The 16458-nt window shown below is 38.8% G+C and overlaps 1 protein-coding gene across 7 annotated transcripts in view; it reads right to left on the minus strand.

The window, feature by feature from the left end:
• The window catches only part of astn1 (astrotactin 1), a 342774-nt gene that overhangs the window by 45384 nt on the left and 280932 nt on the right, over nucleotides 1-16458 (minus strand). For all 7 annotated transcript variants that reach the window (XM_044133570.1, XM_044133572.1, XM_044133571.1 and 4 more), the window contains 3 exons: nucleotides 5240-5517; nucleotides 4039-4172; nucleotides 3399-3550 (listed from right to left, as the gene is read on the minus strand). In XM_044133570.1, the coding sequence (XP_043989505.1) occupies nucleotides 3399-3550; nucleotides 4039-4172; nucleotides 5240-5517 (564 nt within the window). The remainder of the gene's footprint in view (nucleotides 1-3398; nucleotides 3551-4038; nucleotides 4173-5239; nucleotides 5518-16458) is intronic.

Here is a 16458-nt window from a genome sequence, read left to right on the forward strand (position 1 = left end):
ATCATAGATTTGTATATGACGGAAACTTTTCGGGGCGATAGCAATAGTGTTTTTACCCAAGTCACTTAACTCAATTTTTCTAAGGATTTTCCATGAATCTTTTGATGGTTTCGGAGAACAGAGAAGAAATTATAATAAGTAATTTGAATGTATCCTAAAAATTAATTTATGTCTTTGTAAAAGTTTTGTTGGCTCTGCTGGCCTTTATTTGAAAGTGGTCAGACAGGAAAGTGGGTAATGAGAGAGGAGGAAGACATGAGGCAAAGGCCATCAGGCCGGGAATTGAACCCGTGATGGCCGTGCCGAGGACTAACGCCTCCTTACGTGGGTTGTGCTCTACCCCCGTGCCACCACAGCACTCCTTTATGGATTTATTTTTCTGTTATTAAGTAATCATTGATTTTGGACTAAAGATGTAACTTCAATAGTGGTCAATGCGTTAATCAGCAAAATGATTGACATTTTAATGTTAAGGGAGCTGAAGTTAGGTAGACCAGCCCATGATTGGCTGAATGGAAAATATTCTTTTACTTTTTCTGTACTCACGCTTGACAATCGTTTTTTTTCTTTTTAAATTATTATCTGAAAGCCACCAAGTTCACCTTTGCAGTCATTTGTAAAACATTCTGCAGGCTAGACTTTTAGAGGTCAAACATTCATGATCTGTAGTACACATTAACATTAGTCAATGTAAATCATTTTGCACACAAAGTACTCTTCATGGCCCAGAAAGGATTGCTTTTAACTTGAATTGAACATTATATCAGGGAACAACAGCTTGAACCTGGACCATCTGCTGCTTTCATCTCAGTGTTTATCATTCAGACAACAGAGATTAGAGGATTGGGGGGGGAGGGGGGGATAATAGAAAAACATTTCTATTATCAGGCAACCAAACGCAGAGTAATAGTGAGCTGACACAGACAATTTATTCAAAGGGCACAAAAAAAATAAATTCTGTTCCAAAACTTCCCATCAAACTAAAGGTCATATTTGCATTTAAAATGATATTTCATACTTACTCATCAAAATACCCCTCCCTCTGCTCTTTTGGATTCAGTGGCCCTCTAGAACTCATAACAAATCACTTAGATGACAAATGTTTTACTGTTTCTGGGCTTTCCTTCTATATGCATGAATTACAAAGCAAAGGAATTAAAAGAGAGCAGATTTTCTAAACGCAAAGATTAATTACCACAATAGCAAAGAGAGCAGCAATTCAGCTCGGCTAGCTATGTGAATATGTTTTTGTTTATTTCTAAATGTCTGGTTGTTATTATAACGTCGGAGCATTTCTTTCATTACAAATAGATTCTGAAATCCATTTCCCGTCAAGAATCTCTGTAAAAAAAAAAAAAAAAAAAGCTTTGCTGGCCAAACAAGGAGAGTAAAAATACCATGATAACACTTTTTGTTTTGCTACATTAACACTGAACACCACTCTGGCTTCAACCTACATTTCTGATTACTATTAGAAAGACTAATCCTTATAGATAATGACATTAGCTTAATAGGGTAATATATTTAGTAAAATGATTGGATAACATTTACATATTTATGTACAACTCCATTTTTTTCTTTTACAAATAAATATTGCTTACAGTCTAAAATAAAAATTAAGGTATTTGATGCTCTCTCACACACATATGCTGCCAAATTTCAATTTTATATTAACACAAACAGATTTATATATCAAGATATCCGACGTAAATTCTTCGTACTTAAAAAAATTGCCATGTTTGTTGACGTGTTTGCAAATGTGAGACTAAACCTCAAGAAACAACACATATGTGCGAAAAACCAGGTCCGGTTGCTTGTGATTTGCACGAGTTTTGCATATTGTGTGTCCATCATGATGTAGGGTTTAAAATGTCTGTTACGTACCTGCACACAGTGAGCTATTCATCCTGTTATGCCTATTGTGTTTCTTACTGCCAAGTGGTTAAAGTTTTATTAGCTTAAATGATAAGAAAATAAGTAAGAACATCTGCATGGAGTGGCAGGGGAATTGTAATGTCATTCAACTTTTGAAAGCACAATTTCTTAAAGTCCAAAGACAATATGTTGCAGTGTGCCTTAGTGGGAGATAAAAGTATGTTTTGTTACAGTTTTCAATGTGTAGACAGGAGAAGATGAAACTATATTTCCCTTGTTTATCCTGAAGATTTTAAAATCTAGAAGAGATTGACCTGGGGGCTTTTAAGTGCAAATATGTCGAATTAATTAAATGTTGCGTTATTTATTGATAATACAAATACGTCCATGCGACATGAGAATTTTTTTTATTGTTTTAAGTTTTCATCACAAAGAAAGTAGAGGTCCTTGGGACCTTTACTGCTAAACTGTTCCTTTATTTTCTTAGCTTTTCCTCTAACACAGCATGCGATTTTCCTTTCTCTGCGTTCTGAAGCAGCATTATTGATTAATAATCCTCACTGTTCTGACACGTTCAGTTTATTCTCTCATTACGCTCCAACAAACTGTGGTACTCAAGGGGAACTGTAGCACTGTGCATTATGGATAGGATCATTACGGCTAAAATAAACTGTCCCTGTTTTGCCAGTTTCTGCTCATTTAGGGCTGGCCAAGTATCTCTGCTCTCTGTCATGGGTAGTTACACACCCTCCTACTGGCTCACTGGCTAGCCATACAGCTTCCTGTCTTCAGTGAAAACACGAGGGGAAAAAAACCCCTCAATAGGTAAATCCATATAAATGAGCAGGAAAGTACATGTACCCCATTAAAAGAGAAATTTGGATTGTTTTATAGTAATAATCGTAACACATTTGTTTCAAATTAGGTGGGATTTCCTTCTCAGTCACAGATCTGTTATGTTGCAATTCCTCAACCTTTTGGCAGAAAAAGAAAAAAAAAATCAAGATAATTCCTCCAGACGCAAACAGCAAATATAAACTAAAAATAAACGTGCGAAGAGCTTTCAAAAAATGTTACTAAGTTGAACTCCTGTACTTTCTGTAGGCTATTTTTTTTATTATTACTGATGTACACCATCTTGTGGCAGCCTTCAAAATAACAATCTAAAACAAGGCCTAAAGCAGAGATCTATGACCCGTCGCTCTTTAACCTCTCGAAAATGAATGAAAACAAAATTATCCATGTTTAAAAGTAACTTTTAATTTTGAATTCAATTTTCTATCAAAACACTTGGGCACTAGGGGTTGATAAAAAGATTGTCTTTGTAGGTTTTGCGGCTCTCGATGGATTTTATTTTGTAGGAGTGAGAATAAAAATTGATTATTGTATTGATGGTACGATTTCTGACGGATTTCATGATTCATGTCCCATAAGTAACTCTCACTGCATCCATGGAAATATCAATATACCTCACAATCTTTCCGCTGGTGAGTTTTATTTATGGCCATTCTAAAGCGACGTACCTGTCTCGAGTTTAGAGTGGTCCGTCCTCTCTGTCACCTTCTCCTGGCTGATGAGGTAATCAACGATGCGCACGCCGATAGGTGGCTCCGTGTGGTTCCACTCCATGATGACCAATGAGCTGCTGGGCTCATAGGTGTAAGACAGCTTCAGCCTGGTGACAGGGGGACAAACACGGAAAAAGGGCGCCGCCTTGAAGCATCCTGTCAACATGGCGACCTTTTACCATAGCTGACAGCTAACACCGTCCTGCGAGCTAAATACAAACATGATCATAAAAACTGCTGTCGAAGAAGAAACTTTGGGTTTTTTCTCTCAACGTCTGATTCGCTCTAGAGTTGATTTTCGGCATTGCTGTACGAAGCACCGGTAATTTCGTATACACAGGTTGCCCTGGCAGCCAATCAATACACACCGGTTTGTTTAATTGAAAAGCACACCCTGAGCGGACAGGAGGAATAAACCATTGATCGTTGTGATGGCTGGCTGCAATTAAATATTGAGTATCCACAGAAGCTGATGGCACATTGCTCGAGTCCATGCTGGAAGGAGATTGATTTCTGCTGGTAAAATGACAGATGGCATTTCTCACATCCCTTCCAAATGGGTTGAACTGAGGTAAGGTAATGTTATTTCACTAACATGGGTTGAGGAAGCGGGGCGCAGGTGGGCAGTCCATCTGTGCCAAACGCGCTGGAATCACATCGACACCAGTCATCAATAACGTCGCCTTTGCCTGAGCACCACAGCATGCTCATCATCGCGTCCTGGAGAGCCTACAAGGACGAGAAGCCAAGGATTAGTAGCGAGGCAAAACGCAGTTTTAACAACTCTGTGTTGGTCAATCACAAGAAAATGAATTTAGGTTTTTCGGTTGCAATGTGAAAATGTACGAATGCCTTTGTGAGGCAATCCAAACAGAGATATGCAACAACCTGAATGGAGTCAAAAGTTTACTTGTGTTGAAAAAAGCGTAGCAGGTGATTCGCAGGAGCAAATTTGAAGCCCACTTGCACTTACTAAAAATCATGTGTAAATCTGTGAGTAATTTAAGAACAAATTACACCTTTTCTTATAAATTGTGCTATCGTGGGCAGTTAAAGAAAAAAACAAAAACGTACAGAAATATTCAATCAAATTGGAGCTGCTGTGTTTTGTCTTGGTGAGTGTCTGCACCGATAATTTCGGATGTTTCCATCAATAGCAGCTGTGTCTGTCCGACTGAGCTTGGCGATAAAGGCTCTTAGACATGTACAGCCCCATATCGACCGCCTCTTCATCCTGCAGGAGCAGAAGCTTTTTCGACGTACAATATTGATGGAATCAAATAAGTCACAGAACAGCATGGCGGCCCCGCGGCATGGCATGCTTTCCAAAGAGCAAGGTGTGAAACTGAAAGAGAAATACTTCCATGGTAGGTTCTTTGTGTTTCATAATGTGGGCTGAAGGATTTTGGATGTCATACATATTGTTATGCACATAGAGAAGGCTGCATAGCGGGGAGCCAGCTGATGGACTCAGTGTGGTTTTAATGATAATGCAGCCGTCCTCATGCCTGGATTATTAAGTGCTGTCTTTAGGCATAAAGTTCCAGCTCAGATTCAAAGGCGTGGAAACGCCTTTGCACATCAAAGTGGAAAATACAACAATTTGACAAAAGCAGGAGACCGTGAGGGCGATTTTCTTAGACTCTGGAAACAAATCAATTTCTGGAGAGAATAAATTTGAACTTAGTGAAAAAATCAAAGTTGTTCAAAATAGGTCTTTTGAACATGCAAAAGACCTATTTTGCTGTGAAAAATCAGAAAGAAAACCCCCCAAAAAACAACAACATTCCACAAACCTGATAGGTCTCGTTGTTGGACACTAACTCGTAGATGGGAGCAGCTTTGGTGATCTTCAGGAGGACGGGCTCAGACTGTTGCCGCCCCTGTGCCACCCTGGGACTCATGTGGCAGAGGTGGCAGGAGCGTGGGCACTGGCCCTGGCTGTTGCAGTCCATCCTGACACCGGCTGCCATGCGCTTAGCGCCCGTGTCCAGAAGGCTGGCAATGTACGCTGGGTAAGTCAACGTCCTGGGCTCCTTGTCCCGCTCCTCGGACTCCTCTGAAGGGGAGTTACCTGAATGTGCAAACAACAAGGTGATATAGATTAAGGGCAGAATTTTCATGCAGAAGACTGAGGATAAAGCTTAGGGGCTGCGGGAATAAAATACAGCAGAACTGAGGGAATATTTTTCGGTAGCACTGTGGCAAAACTACAAAGCATTTATATATATATATTCCTAAATTCCCATATCTTTCCTTTGGAGTGTTTTATTCTTTCTGCATCATAGACAGAATACATGAGTAGGGGTGTAAATAATTGGAGCTTTGTGTTGTGTCTGTGCTGAACAATGAAATGTTTACACTGCGCTAGATGTGACTGCTTTATTGATTTTAGTTCTTTTCCTTTCCTCTAGCTCTGAGTTTAGAGTTTGACACACACACACACACACAGCAAAAATACACCAGCACCAACGTCAGACAAAGATAAAACACAAGCCAGCAAAGTAAAAACCCTGGCTTTTCCTTTCAATTTATAACCCATTGGGAAAAGTAACATTAAATTTAGCTCTTCTCCAACAAGTAAGATGAAAATTAAATTAATAGGGACTTTGTTCTCCAAATTTGAAAAAAAAAAAAAAAAAAAGATGACGACAACAAGGAAATTTAGGCATACAACTGAGGATATTCCATAAATGATGGAGCAATTGTGATAATTGTCGAGAACCGTTCTAATCGCAGTTGTTCTGCCAACGATGATAAATACAGCTGATATATATCCTCTTTTTGCTTTTTTAACAATCCGTTAACAGAGACCTATATTTCACTTACATTTTCACTTTTACAATGAGACTGAAGAATTTGAAATGTGCCTAATTTAAAAACAGGAAGCCAAGGAAATAAAGAGGTGGACAAATAAAGTGAGAGACATTTTCTCATTTGTATAGAAGGAAGGGAGGTATTTTATGGAGTAGTTTTAGTTTTACATGAGTTCATTAAAATTAAAGTCATATCAAGGTGGGACTGGCTACGATTCCAAGTCCTGTGCTTTGCTGTGGAATGCTTATGCAATATAAACTTCAAGGATTTGTTACTTACGATACACAAATATGAATGATGGTGAATTTGCTCTAATCCACCCAGGGCCAAAATGATCTACATCCTTGATTATATCTGGTTCATTGTCTGTTACTGAGATCCTTTGGACTTGATTTTAAGAGGAATTTCAAGGTATTTTCTCTTCTACCATTATTTCATCCTCTTTGTACAATGTCACTTAGTAGTAACAAAGATCATAGGAATAATGCTAGACTATGGCCAAATGTTTGTTTGCTCAAGTCTTCAATAAAGCCTTTCTCCATTTTATTTGTCCATGTGAGCAGCTGAAATCTTCAGTCATGTTTGAAGGGGTGTTTTTTTAGCGCCAGCTTCTTTCTCGGAAGCTTCTTTTATAAAAAAAAAAAAAAGATTATTATTGTTTGTCAGAACTGTCACTATGTCCTGATAGAATGTGAGCCAGATGATCTGTGAAAAAAAACTGTACTTCTCCATGTCCTCTCAGTGGCCCTACTGCCATCTGCAGAACTACATCGCTCCCAGAAACAACCAATCAGAGCCAGGAGGAGGGTCTTACCACAGTCAGTCATGCCTGTGTACACAGCGTGCTTGTGCACAAAAAGAACTGTTTAAATACTTTGTTGAATCTCAAGTATTTCAACTTGAAATGCTTGTAGTTCCTTTTAAAAGGAACTACATTTCTTTTCAGAAAAACAACAAAACAAATACAACTTATATTCAATGTGTGAGTCAAAATAATACAGGTCAAGCCTTTTAGGCATTCTTTGTTAATATAGATGTATTGGCATCATTCACATGAAATATTTCAATATAAACCAGTAATGATCACTTATATGGCAAATTATTAACTATTAATGTAGAAAAGAGCAGAGCTGCTTCATCTTTGTTTCAAATCAAACAAACAAACAAACAAACAAAAAAGCTAAAGTTGGTAGCATTGTGGATTAAAATCTCAGAGGTTTTTCTGCATGGAGTTTGCATGTTCTTTCTGAATTCTGGCCTCCTGCCACAGTCCAAAAACATAACGATCAGGGAAATGGATCCCTCTAAATCATCTTTATGTGAGTGCGTGAGTGTGCGGGTGTGGGCGTGTGTGTGTAATGCTGTATGTCTTGTGTGTCTCTATGTTTCCCTGTGATCACAGATCACAGACTGGTGATCTGTCCAGGGTGTACCTCGTCTCTCGACCAATCACTGTTGGAGATAGGGACCGGCCCCCTGTGGCCCTAAGAAAATAACTGGATATGTCCAACAGATAGATGGATGGGTTGGAACAGATCAAACCTAACAACCAAGAACCATGCTTTGCCATACTACATGGTCATAAATTCATCTGAGTTCAAAACTCAAGTAAGCATATCCAGCCTTCAGAACAAGAACCGAGAGCAAAGCCAAACCCTGACGAAACAAATCAGTCTGTGTGAAATCAGTCAAAGACACAAGAAATGGAAATGAAGGAGTAAACAATCGGGACATGGAAAGAAGCTGCTGATACAAAAATGAACGAACAATCACACCCTTCTGTAGAGCCGTGAGGGGAAATGAATGTTTCTAGGGATCAGCAGAAAAACATACATATGCCAACCTAAGAAATACAACATTAGCTCTGTCAAATATAGCATAAAGGGAGATAAATATCTATTGGCATTACCACTGGGATCTTATCAAAACATCTTGTATCCAGTAATATTCTTCAAGAAGAGTCATTTCATTTAGAAGATTATATATATATATAAAACGTTCTGCTTTTGAGAAATGGAGAGCTGTGCCAATCAAAGGGAAGGTAAAAATATCTGACTGAAGTTAAAGGAAAAAACTTTGCAATATTTTAGAAAACCTGTTTTGAACTTTTTGTTACGTTTAAGAATTTAAACAGCTGAAACATTGACATAAAAAAACTGTTTTGTGAGAGCTACATCGTTAATAACCCTTTGCATTCAACATTGAACATTACCATGAATGTCTGCGCCCTCGCACCTCTGACCGGCCAAACTTTAATCCATCCCTGTCAAGCTGGCTCCCTTCCCAGTAATCAGCTCTCATCATTCCATCTTCACTTGCCACCTTTTGGCAGACGGAAATTAAATGTGGCAGTTTTATTAGACCAGGCGAGAGCCTTGTAGGGCAAGGAAAATTGGCAATGATTAGTTCAGTTTAGTTTTGGTTTGGTTCAGCAGTGCTCACTGTCAATTCAGACTGCTGGGGGATATTAAAATGGATGAGCGGCCTGGCAATGCGACACCCGATGACTCGACATAGATAGCAAATAATCACATTAAGTTTGCTCCACCTCTGAGCAACTTGAGAAATTAGAAACTACACAAGAAAAGCACAGATTAGTGCCTTTTAGAAAAGCTTCTATTGCGTTTTTAATACTTCTCACGCTACACCCACAAAAATCCACGGTCTAAAAGGTTTTTATGTGAAGTAGTAATGCAAAAACAGTGTAAACATGGAAAAAGTGAAAGGAAAATGTTACAACGATTGCAATGTTTGGCTTCTCTATCCTTGCTGAGAAAAGCGACCTCACAGCATGACGCTACCATCACAATTCCTGAAGATGCAACAGGTTGAATTACCATGTTGGTTTTTTGTGTTGATTCGGTATATCACATAAAAACACTAAATGTTGAATTCTTTCATTGTGACAAGACATAAAAAAATTGTGTTTTTAAGTTTAAGGGACATGAATAATTTTTCAAAGCATTGCATTTGGGTCAAATTCACTTTGCTACAAATGGAAAATTGAGCTCAGCTTTATATCTGATATATAAAGTACCTATATAAATGCTATTTAGTATTCTTTTTTTTTAACACAGTGGAACTTAGTAAGGATGTTGCTCCCAGAAATAATAGACAATTTGTTTTATTAATCCATTGCCAGCTCTATTTGATGCAATCAATAGGCTGTTTAAAAAAGAGAAAACATGAGCCAAAAAGTATCTCAAGTTTTCTTGTTTGATTTGATTTCAGGTTTTGGTCATGGAGTGTTCCAACTTTGGGCTGCAATGAGAAAATAATAGGGCACAGATAAGCTCAAAATTATTCATCCTTTTAATGTGTATTTATATCCATTCAATCAAGACGTTTGCTGCTGACACTAAACGAATAAAACAGGGATCACTCAAAGGATAAAACTTTTTAAAAATTCATAAAAAGATTGGAAAAATATGTATTTGTTTATAGATGTTTATATTTTTAAAAATCACATGCCATTTTTAACCTTCTAACTAATTAACTGAGAAGTCTTTATTGGTGTTTCAACTCTTCACGTTTTTGGATTTCCACTGGTATTTTGACAGAGTTTATTTAGACCTCTAGAGTTTCTGCTAGAGGCTTGAATAATGTCAAATTGAACTTTGGATCAACAGGACACCACTGTGGATTGTAAACAATCAGGGCAGTAGTAGAGTTTCTTTTTCAAGCCATTGTTTTGCACAGAAAACTCACCAACACAGAGAAAAACCATTTCCAGCTTTGCTAGAAATGTAGATTATTTTTAGGGTCAGTCATGTGTCCCTTAGGGAATCTGTGGAGTAAAATAAAAGATGGGCACAAAAAGAGCATTAAAGTTTCTCCTTACTCACTGCGACTGTTTTATGAATTATGAATTGGGTGATAAAGCTTGTCGAAAATGAAACATTACCTGGATTCATTACCTGAAATATGGGCACCTCTCAGTGGACTTCGTCTCAACAATGACTACTATCACAAAAGCTACAGACTGGAATGATTATGAGGAAATACATGCTTGACCTTTAAATGCAGGGATGAGCTCATCGCCAACAGGGAAAAACATAACTCTACTTGTACCTGAAAGTGAAGGTTGTATTGTGCAGCGTAGGTGCATGAACTATTGGCAGGACTACCAGTTCCTTTACTCTGATATTTGTTTAGGAGCGACTTAGCTTGTGTAACTTAGATATAAGCCTAAGTTTAAGTTCATTTTTGAAATTGGCAGAATTGATTCAATTCCCATTTTTCACACTTTTATGACGATCACATTCCTGGGAAAAAAAATTATTTGCCTCCTTACAGACTTTGTATTTTTATGCTTCAGACATTTGCATATTAAAGGTAACCCGAGCGAATACTACATTATTTTAACTTATTTAATTTCTTGATGGAATAACAATCTGTCCCCATGTGAAAATATGGCTGTCCAGTTGTTAAAATTGCGTAATGTGGAGAATCATCCATTCTCCATGCTGAGTTCTTGACGTATGAGATTGAAAAAGAGTCAGTGAGTTGAATTCATGGATTCCATTTATTAATACCAAAACGCAGCTGGTCCATTTCTCATGCTACCTTTTGCAGGTAACAGACAAAATGGCACCGAAGAAGAATTTGTGATCTTGAGTTTGTTAGCCTCTATCTAAGCTACATCCCAAACAGGGCGTTCTCTAGTGTGTCACTTCCTGTAAGCATAGCTCTCATTTGCATTTCCTAACATGTCATTTCCTTCAGATTTAGCTTAGCAACTAGCCAAAAGAGACAGAAGGAAAACACAGAATTTAATTATTCTCTCCACAGTAATAAATGAAATCATCAAGGTTACAGAAAAACCCAGAACATCTAAAAACACTGAAGGTGCCTCAGTTAAGGTAAGTATAGTTCATAGATGAATTATAAGAAGGCGAAGTAACAAAATTGAATGCATTTCAGAAAACAAAAATCTGAATTTTTTTTTTCCAGAAATTTAAAATTTTTTATTTTTTTTGAATTGCTGGGATTGCATTGTTGATTCAGGACCTGTACCACTAGACTTAATTCAAATAATCCATCAGTTGGCAATGTTAAACTCAAGCACACTTTGGTAGTGCAACAGGACAATGTAAGTACCCCTCTGAATAGCTTAAATGGTTTAGTCTAAATATTGACTCGACTTAAATACAGTAGAGACATTTTCCACGACTTTCTCTGCTTTTTGCATGCTACAAAGTCTCTCTTCTTTGTTTGTTGTCCTTCAGAAGAGCTTCAGGTCTCTTTAAACTGGAAGCTGCGTTCACACATGAATCAAAGCAACTAAGCAGCTGTCAGATTCAACACTACATGAGCTGACAAGTGCTTTTTTTGATACAAGCTGTATATTGGTTTGAAGAGAAATGATAAGACAATAGCCCACAAAGAGGAGAATAAATGCATTTAAAGGACTGACAAAGTCAATGTCTCACCAAAAACGTGACAAAAGGAAATGGAAAGGAAAAAACAACACCTCAATATGGTTCTCCTAGTTTGACCTTTTAGTAATACAACCCATGTTTGCTAAACAGTAGCTAATCTCATTCCTTTTCTGTGTGCTGCACAACAATTTTTAATATTTCTATTAGCCTCTCAAACATTCACTTGCCAGTTTTAAGGCAGTAAAATAAAGGATGCTCAACAGCACTTGGCCTGTTGTTGCTTTTATTAACAAAGAAAATCTCCATAATGCATTATGATTTGTATTTTCATTTTAAAGGGCTTTACCACAAATAAACAGCCATCAGTCTTTTGCCTCAGCCTGCTTGTCCTTGTAGAGTAACAGCCATGTAAATACACACATAATACCTCAGGGCACTTTAGAGACACTAACCAACCAACAGAAATGTTTTTGGACTTTGAGAGGAAGCCAGCCCAACCTTTCATTCAATTTCATGCAGAAAGACCAGGAATCAAACCCGCAACCTTCTTGAAGCAAAGCAACAGTGTTTACAACTGCACCACTGTGCAACCATCTGATTAGCATAATTAAAGGGGGAAAAAAAAGTTTAATCTCCAAACTAAATGCTCACGCAATCTGTGTTAACCATTTATCTGTAATCGGTTAAACACTGATTACAGATAATCTGTTTAGATATTGTGACCAATTAGATTTGAAAAAGTTTGAAAAAGTTTTGTTGACCTTACAAAGTTTAAACATGAACTGATAGCTGTGGCAATAACTTTAACTAATTCATGCCTAATCACAGTTTGTTGATTGTAGTATAGAAATGTAGGTTTATCCTGGTAAACACGACCTTTAAGACCATCTCATACCTGATGAGCGTCGGCAAACCGAACCCACAGAACTAACTCGCATCGTGAGCAGGTTTTTGTTTATCTGAGCGTTTCAGTGTGTGTGGGTATAAAGTTGGGAATTCGGGGCTCTTTTGACCCAAGTTGTATCAGGCCAAATGACTCATCAGCTCTATGGTATGCAGCAGATGGAGCTTGGAGCTATTTAGATTCCTATAATACCACTCTATCCACCCATTCCACCCACACTCGGCGATGAGATCCATCTCCTGCTCATCCGCCACTCAGTGACTCAAGTCAGTCCTTCTGTTTACAAAAATATGCTTTCAAGTTCCCATAAATTTGTATGAGAGAAGAGGAGAGAAGAGAAACACATTGAAGGGAGAGGATAAAGACGCGTTTAAGCACGTAATCCTCAAATGTTTCTGCGAATATATTACCACCTTTTGGAGCAAAAGCCCTCATTTCCTGCCTGTTGCAGCCTCACGGAGCCTCGTTATACTGCATTTCATCAGGCCTCTTTGTGAAACATCGACTCCTTAAATCACCATTCATCTTTCAGATCAAAGCGCCGTGACTTCAGCCCTCGACACCATCAAGCTCATTTTTTTAATGCCGGTTTTTTTTAATCTAAGTGCCCCGCTTGACACCGCCGAAGCTCCTTCTTTTTTCCCCGGCTGAACTCTGCTCTCCTCCATCCTTATGGGAGTACCATAAATGTAACCCCATTGAGCTCAGTCAGTGAGAAATGCGTCGACACGCAGCCACTAGATGGAGCTAGTGGATCACTCATGCAGCCACAAAGAGGGGAAAAAGGGGACATCAACGTACACGCTCCATTATTTAGCAGACAAAAAAAGGAGGGCAAATCATGCCTAACCTTCTAAACGTGCCTGGCTGAGATGAACATTACATGGTTATGGAGCATAATCATGAGCTCCCACTGATCTGAGAATGTTGGAAATTAGGGCAGGCACTGGCTTAGTAAATGGGAAAGCAGTGAGATGGAAAGCTGCATATAAAAACAAAACAAAAAAAAAAACAACAAAAAAGAGAAAAGCTTTGGACAGATCGTTCCAATTGTAAGTATGAAGAGAGACGATAAACAGAATTAGAGGCAGCACAGAGCAAACTGAAAGAGACACAAGACAAACAATGTGCCTCTGCTGTTTGTCGGCCTGTGTGATACGTTCTTAACTCCCCAAACTACAAAACAGAATACAGCAGCGTGCCTAAGCAAATGTGTGTGACAGGCATATCTTCTCAGATGTGCCGTGCAGTTGCACTCTGTTTGTGTGCATAAATGCATGTGCGTGCAACAACACTTTTCGTAAGCAGCCAAATGCAGCTTGTACCCGATAATTCACAGCAGCGGGGTGACACTCTGCCAGCTTCCAGCTGGAGCAAATTGTGAAAAAAATAAAATAAATAAATATATATATATATATTTATATATAAAGCTGTGCAACTTTCTGGGCGGAGATGAAGGGCCAGACTTAAATTCACCAGGATTGTTTCTGCTTGGAGGCTTTGAGAGGGAAGGAGGTGGCGGTGGAACAGCGTTTGTTTGTCAATGTGCTTGTTCAGGAGGGAGGGAGGGAGGGAGAGGTGCAGGAAACACAATTTGGATGTTTTTGTGTAGGTGAGAAAGCGGCGGCTTAAAATGGCTGAGACGGAGAGGAACGGGTACGTGTAAAGTGGGTGTAAGCATGGTTTAAATGCTTTGTGGTGCGACAACACACGAACACTTGAACTCCTCGGCGACATTTGCGACAGCAACACAATCAACCTCTTCAAAAGCAACAATGAGCTGCAGCAGCCCAAGAATCAAGGTGGAAATATATCAAAAACCATTCGTCTGAAAGAAAGGAATGCAGCCACTTGGATTTTATTGTTCTGATTCCCCACTTCAAGCTAAATTATACATCGAGATCCGCTTTAGAGACCCAACAGGTCGTAAATAAACTGAAGTAGTGACAATCACCATGGCTACCATTCACCACACATTTTCAGACTTTCCCTGTCCCAACTTTCTGGACATGAAAGTGCTTTTGGATGATTTAACAGGCAAATAAATGGATGGATGTGTGTGGATGGAAATAATAGACGAACAATTTGAACTTTTGGACAGTAGGATATGAAATAAAATCAGTGCAATTAATTTATTCAATCTCATTGAGATCTGGAAAAAGCCTAAATCCATGCTTCAACATTAGACTGAACTACTTAGCTAACCCTAAGCTGTACACCTGACCCCCTCAAAGTGCCTTGTTGTGTCCTTCAAAGCACCAAACTACCATGCTAACAGCTAATGAAAGTGAAAATCATCTTTATCCCTTCAGTGAGGATCTGGGTATACAGAAAGAGTAAAAATAGGAGCTCTGTTGATGGAGCAACATTGTCTGTTTCCCAGCCACGTAGAATCATTTTATAGCAAATCCAGTTACCTTATGTTGTTGTAGAAATGCTATATCAAATATGACTTAAAAGAAAATTGACTTTGTAATTTAAAGCCTTGAAATTGGACAGTCCTGCGCCTTCCAACACTCTGCCTTCAGGACATCTTCACAATACCGTTCCTCTATTAACCAGCGTTGAACTGAGAAGTGGCTCGTATAATGAGCACAGCAGGTGTGCAGTTCCACCAGGTGTTTGCTAATTGTTGCTGGCTAGTCTGAGGAAGCTGAATGAGGGAGTTGTGGGGTTTGGTTGCTCTGTGAAACAAAATCTCAGAAGCCTGGAAACTGCAACTCCGAGGAAGAGCTTCATCCTCGAAGGTGACACTTGGTGCCACTAAACGTTTTTGAATGGTTGCCACGGGAGATTAAAGGATTTCTCCAACATGCATGAAAGAATCAAGGCAACACTCAAGGTATGTTTTTGATGAGGGAATAACATTACAGCATGATATAAAGATAAAAAAAGAGGCAATTTTACATCATACCTTTAACATTTTCTTTATTCATATTTTTATAAAGCGGAACAGACATGAAAGGATATTCAAAAAATTCAGCGTGTCTAATTTATTTTCAAATTTTAGTGACACGTCAGGCGTCTAAATTATGTTCACAATTTTTAAATATGACGGTGTAAAGCAATTACTTTCCAGGTCCATTCTGCCGATAATAAAAGGAGCGATCAGAAAAAAACAAAGGAGGATGGAAATGGATGCAGCTTAAAAGTGCAACAGAGTATTAGGGTTCTCCAGCCCCTGGCACATTGCAATATTACCGCCCCAGTTTAGCTGTAGTGTGTTTTCAATCGTTTCCATCAAGACTGCTCACGAGGGTGCACAGCACTTGGCAGAGGTTCTGTGTCTGAACGCTGCCGACTGATGTGCAGCACAGCGTCGGGAGGTCCGGGGTGTATGCTGCAGGCCAGATAAGTTAAGTGATCTTCTGAGCCCACTGCAGTGCCACCTGAACTGATGGCGAAACACTCCAAGTGAGCAACGACGCTCCGGCTCACTGATGATCTGTGCTGTTCCATGAAGATGGAAGGAGAGTTGGATGGAAAGAGAGAATTTGGATCTGTTTTGCAGACCTTTGTTTCTATTTTTGTTCTACAAGTACCAATATCTTATACAGAGGAGACCTCTAGATGATTCTGTAATATATGTGGTGGATTGTAAATGATTTAAGGAGAGTTGGCAGGAAACAGGAAACTGTCATACTGTTATCCCCACCACATTGCCTACTTGCTATATAAAGTAATAAAGTGCGAAATAACAATGATGAGCATTCAGATTTTCTGCCACGCTTGCTCATCTCACTGGAAGAGTTACGATCCAACTAAAAAGTTAGACAACGTGAATCTGTTGAACAGTTTAGTATCTTGTTTAACATCCATTAATGGATGAAAGCAAGAACAACATACTTTTGACAAATGGGCTAAGAACAGAATCCCGCAGAACACCAACTTTAGGATGATTAAAAAGAAATTA

The sequence above is a fragment of the Gambusia affinis genome, linkage group LG12 (genome assembly GCF_019740435.1).
Source record: "Gambusia affinis linkage group LG12, SWU_Gaff_1.0, whole genome shotgun sequence".
In the NCBI taxonomy this organism is placed as follows: domain Eukaryota; kingdom Metazoa; phylum Chordata; class Actinopteri; order Cyprinodontiformes; family Poeciliidae; genus Gambusia; species Gambusia affinis.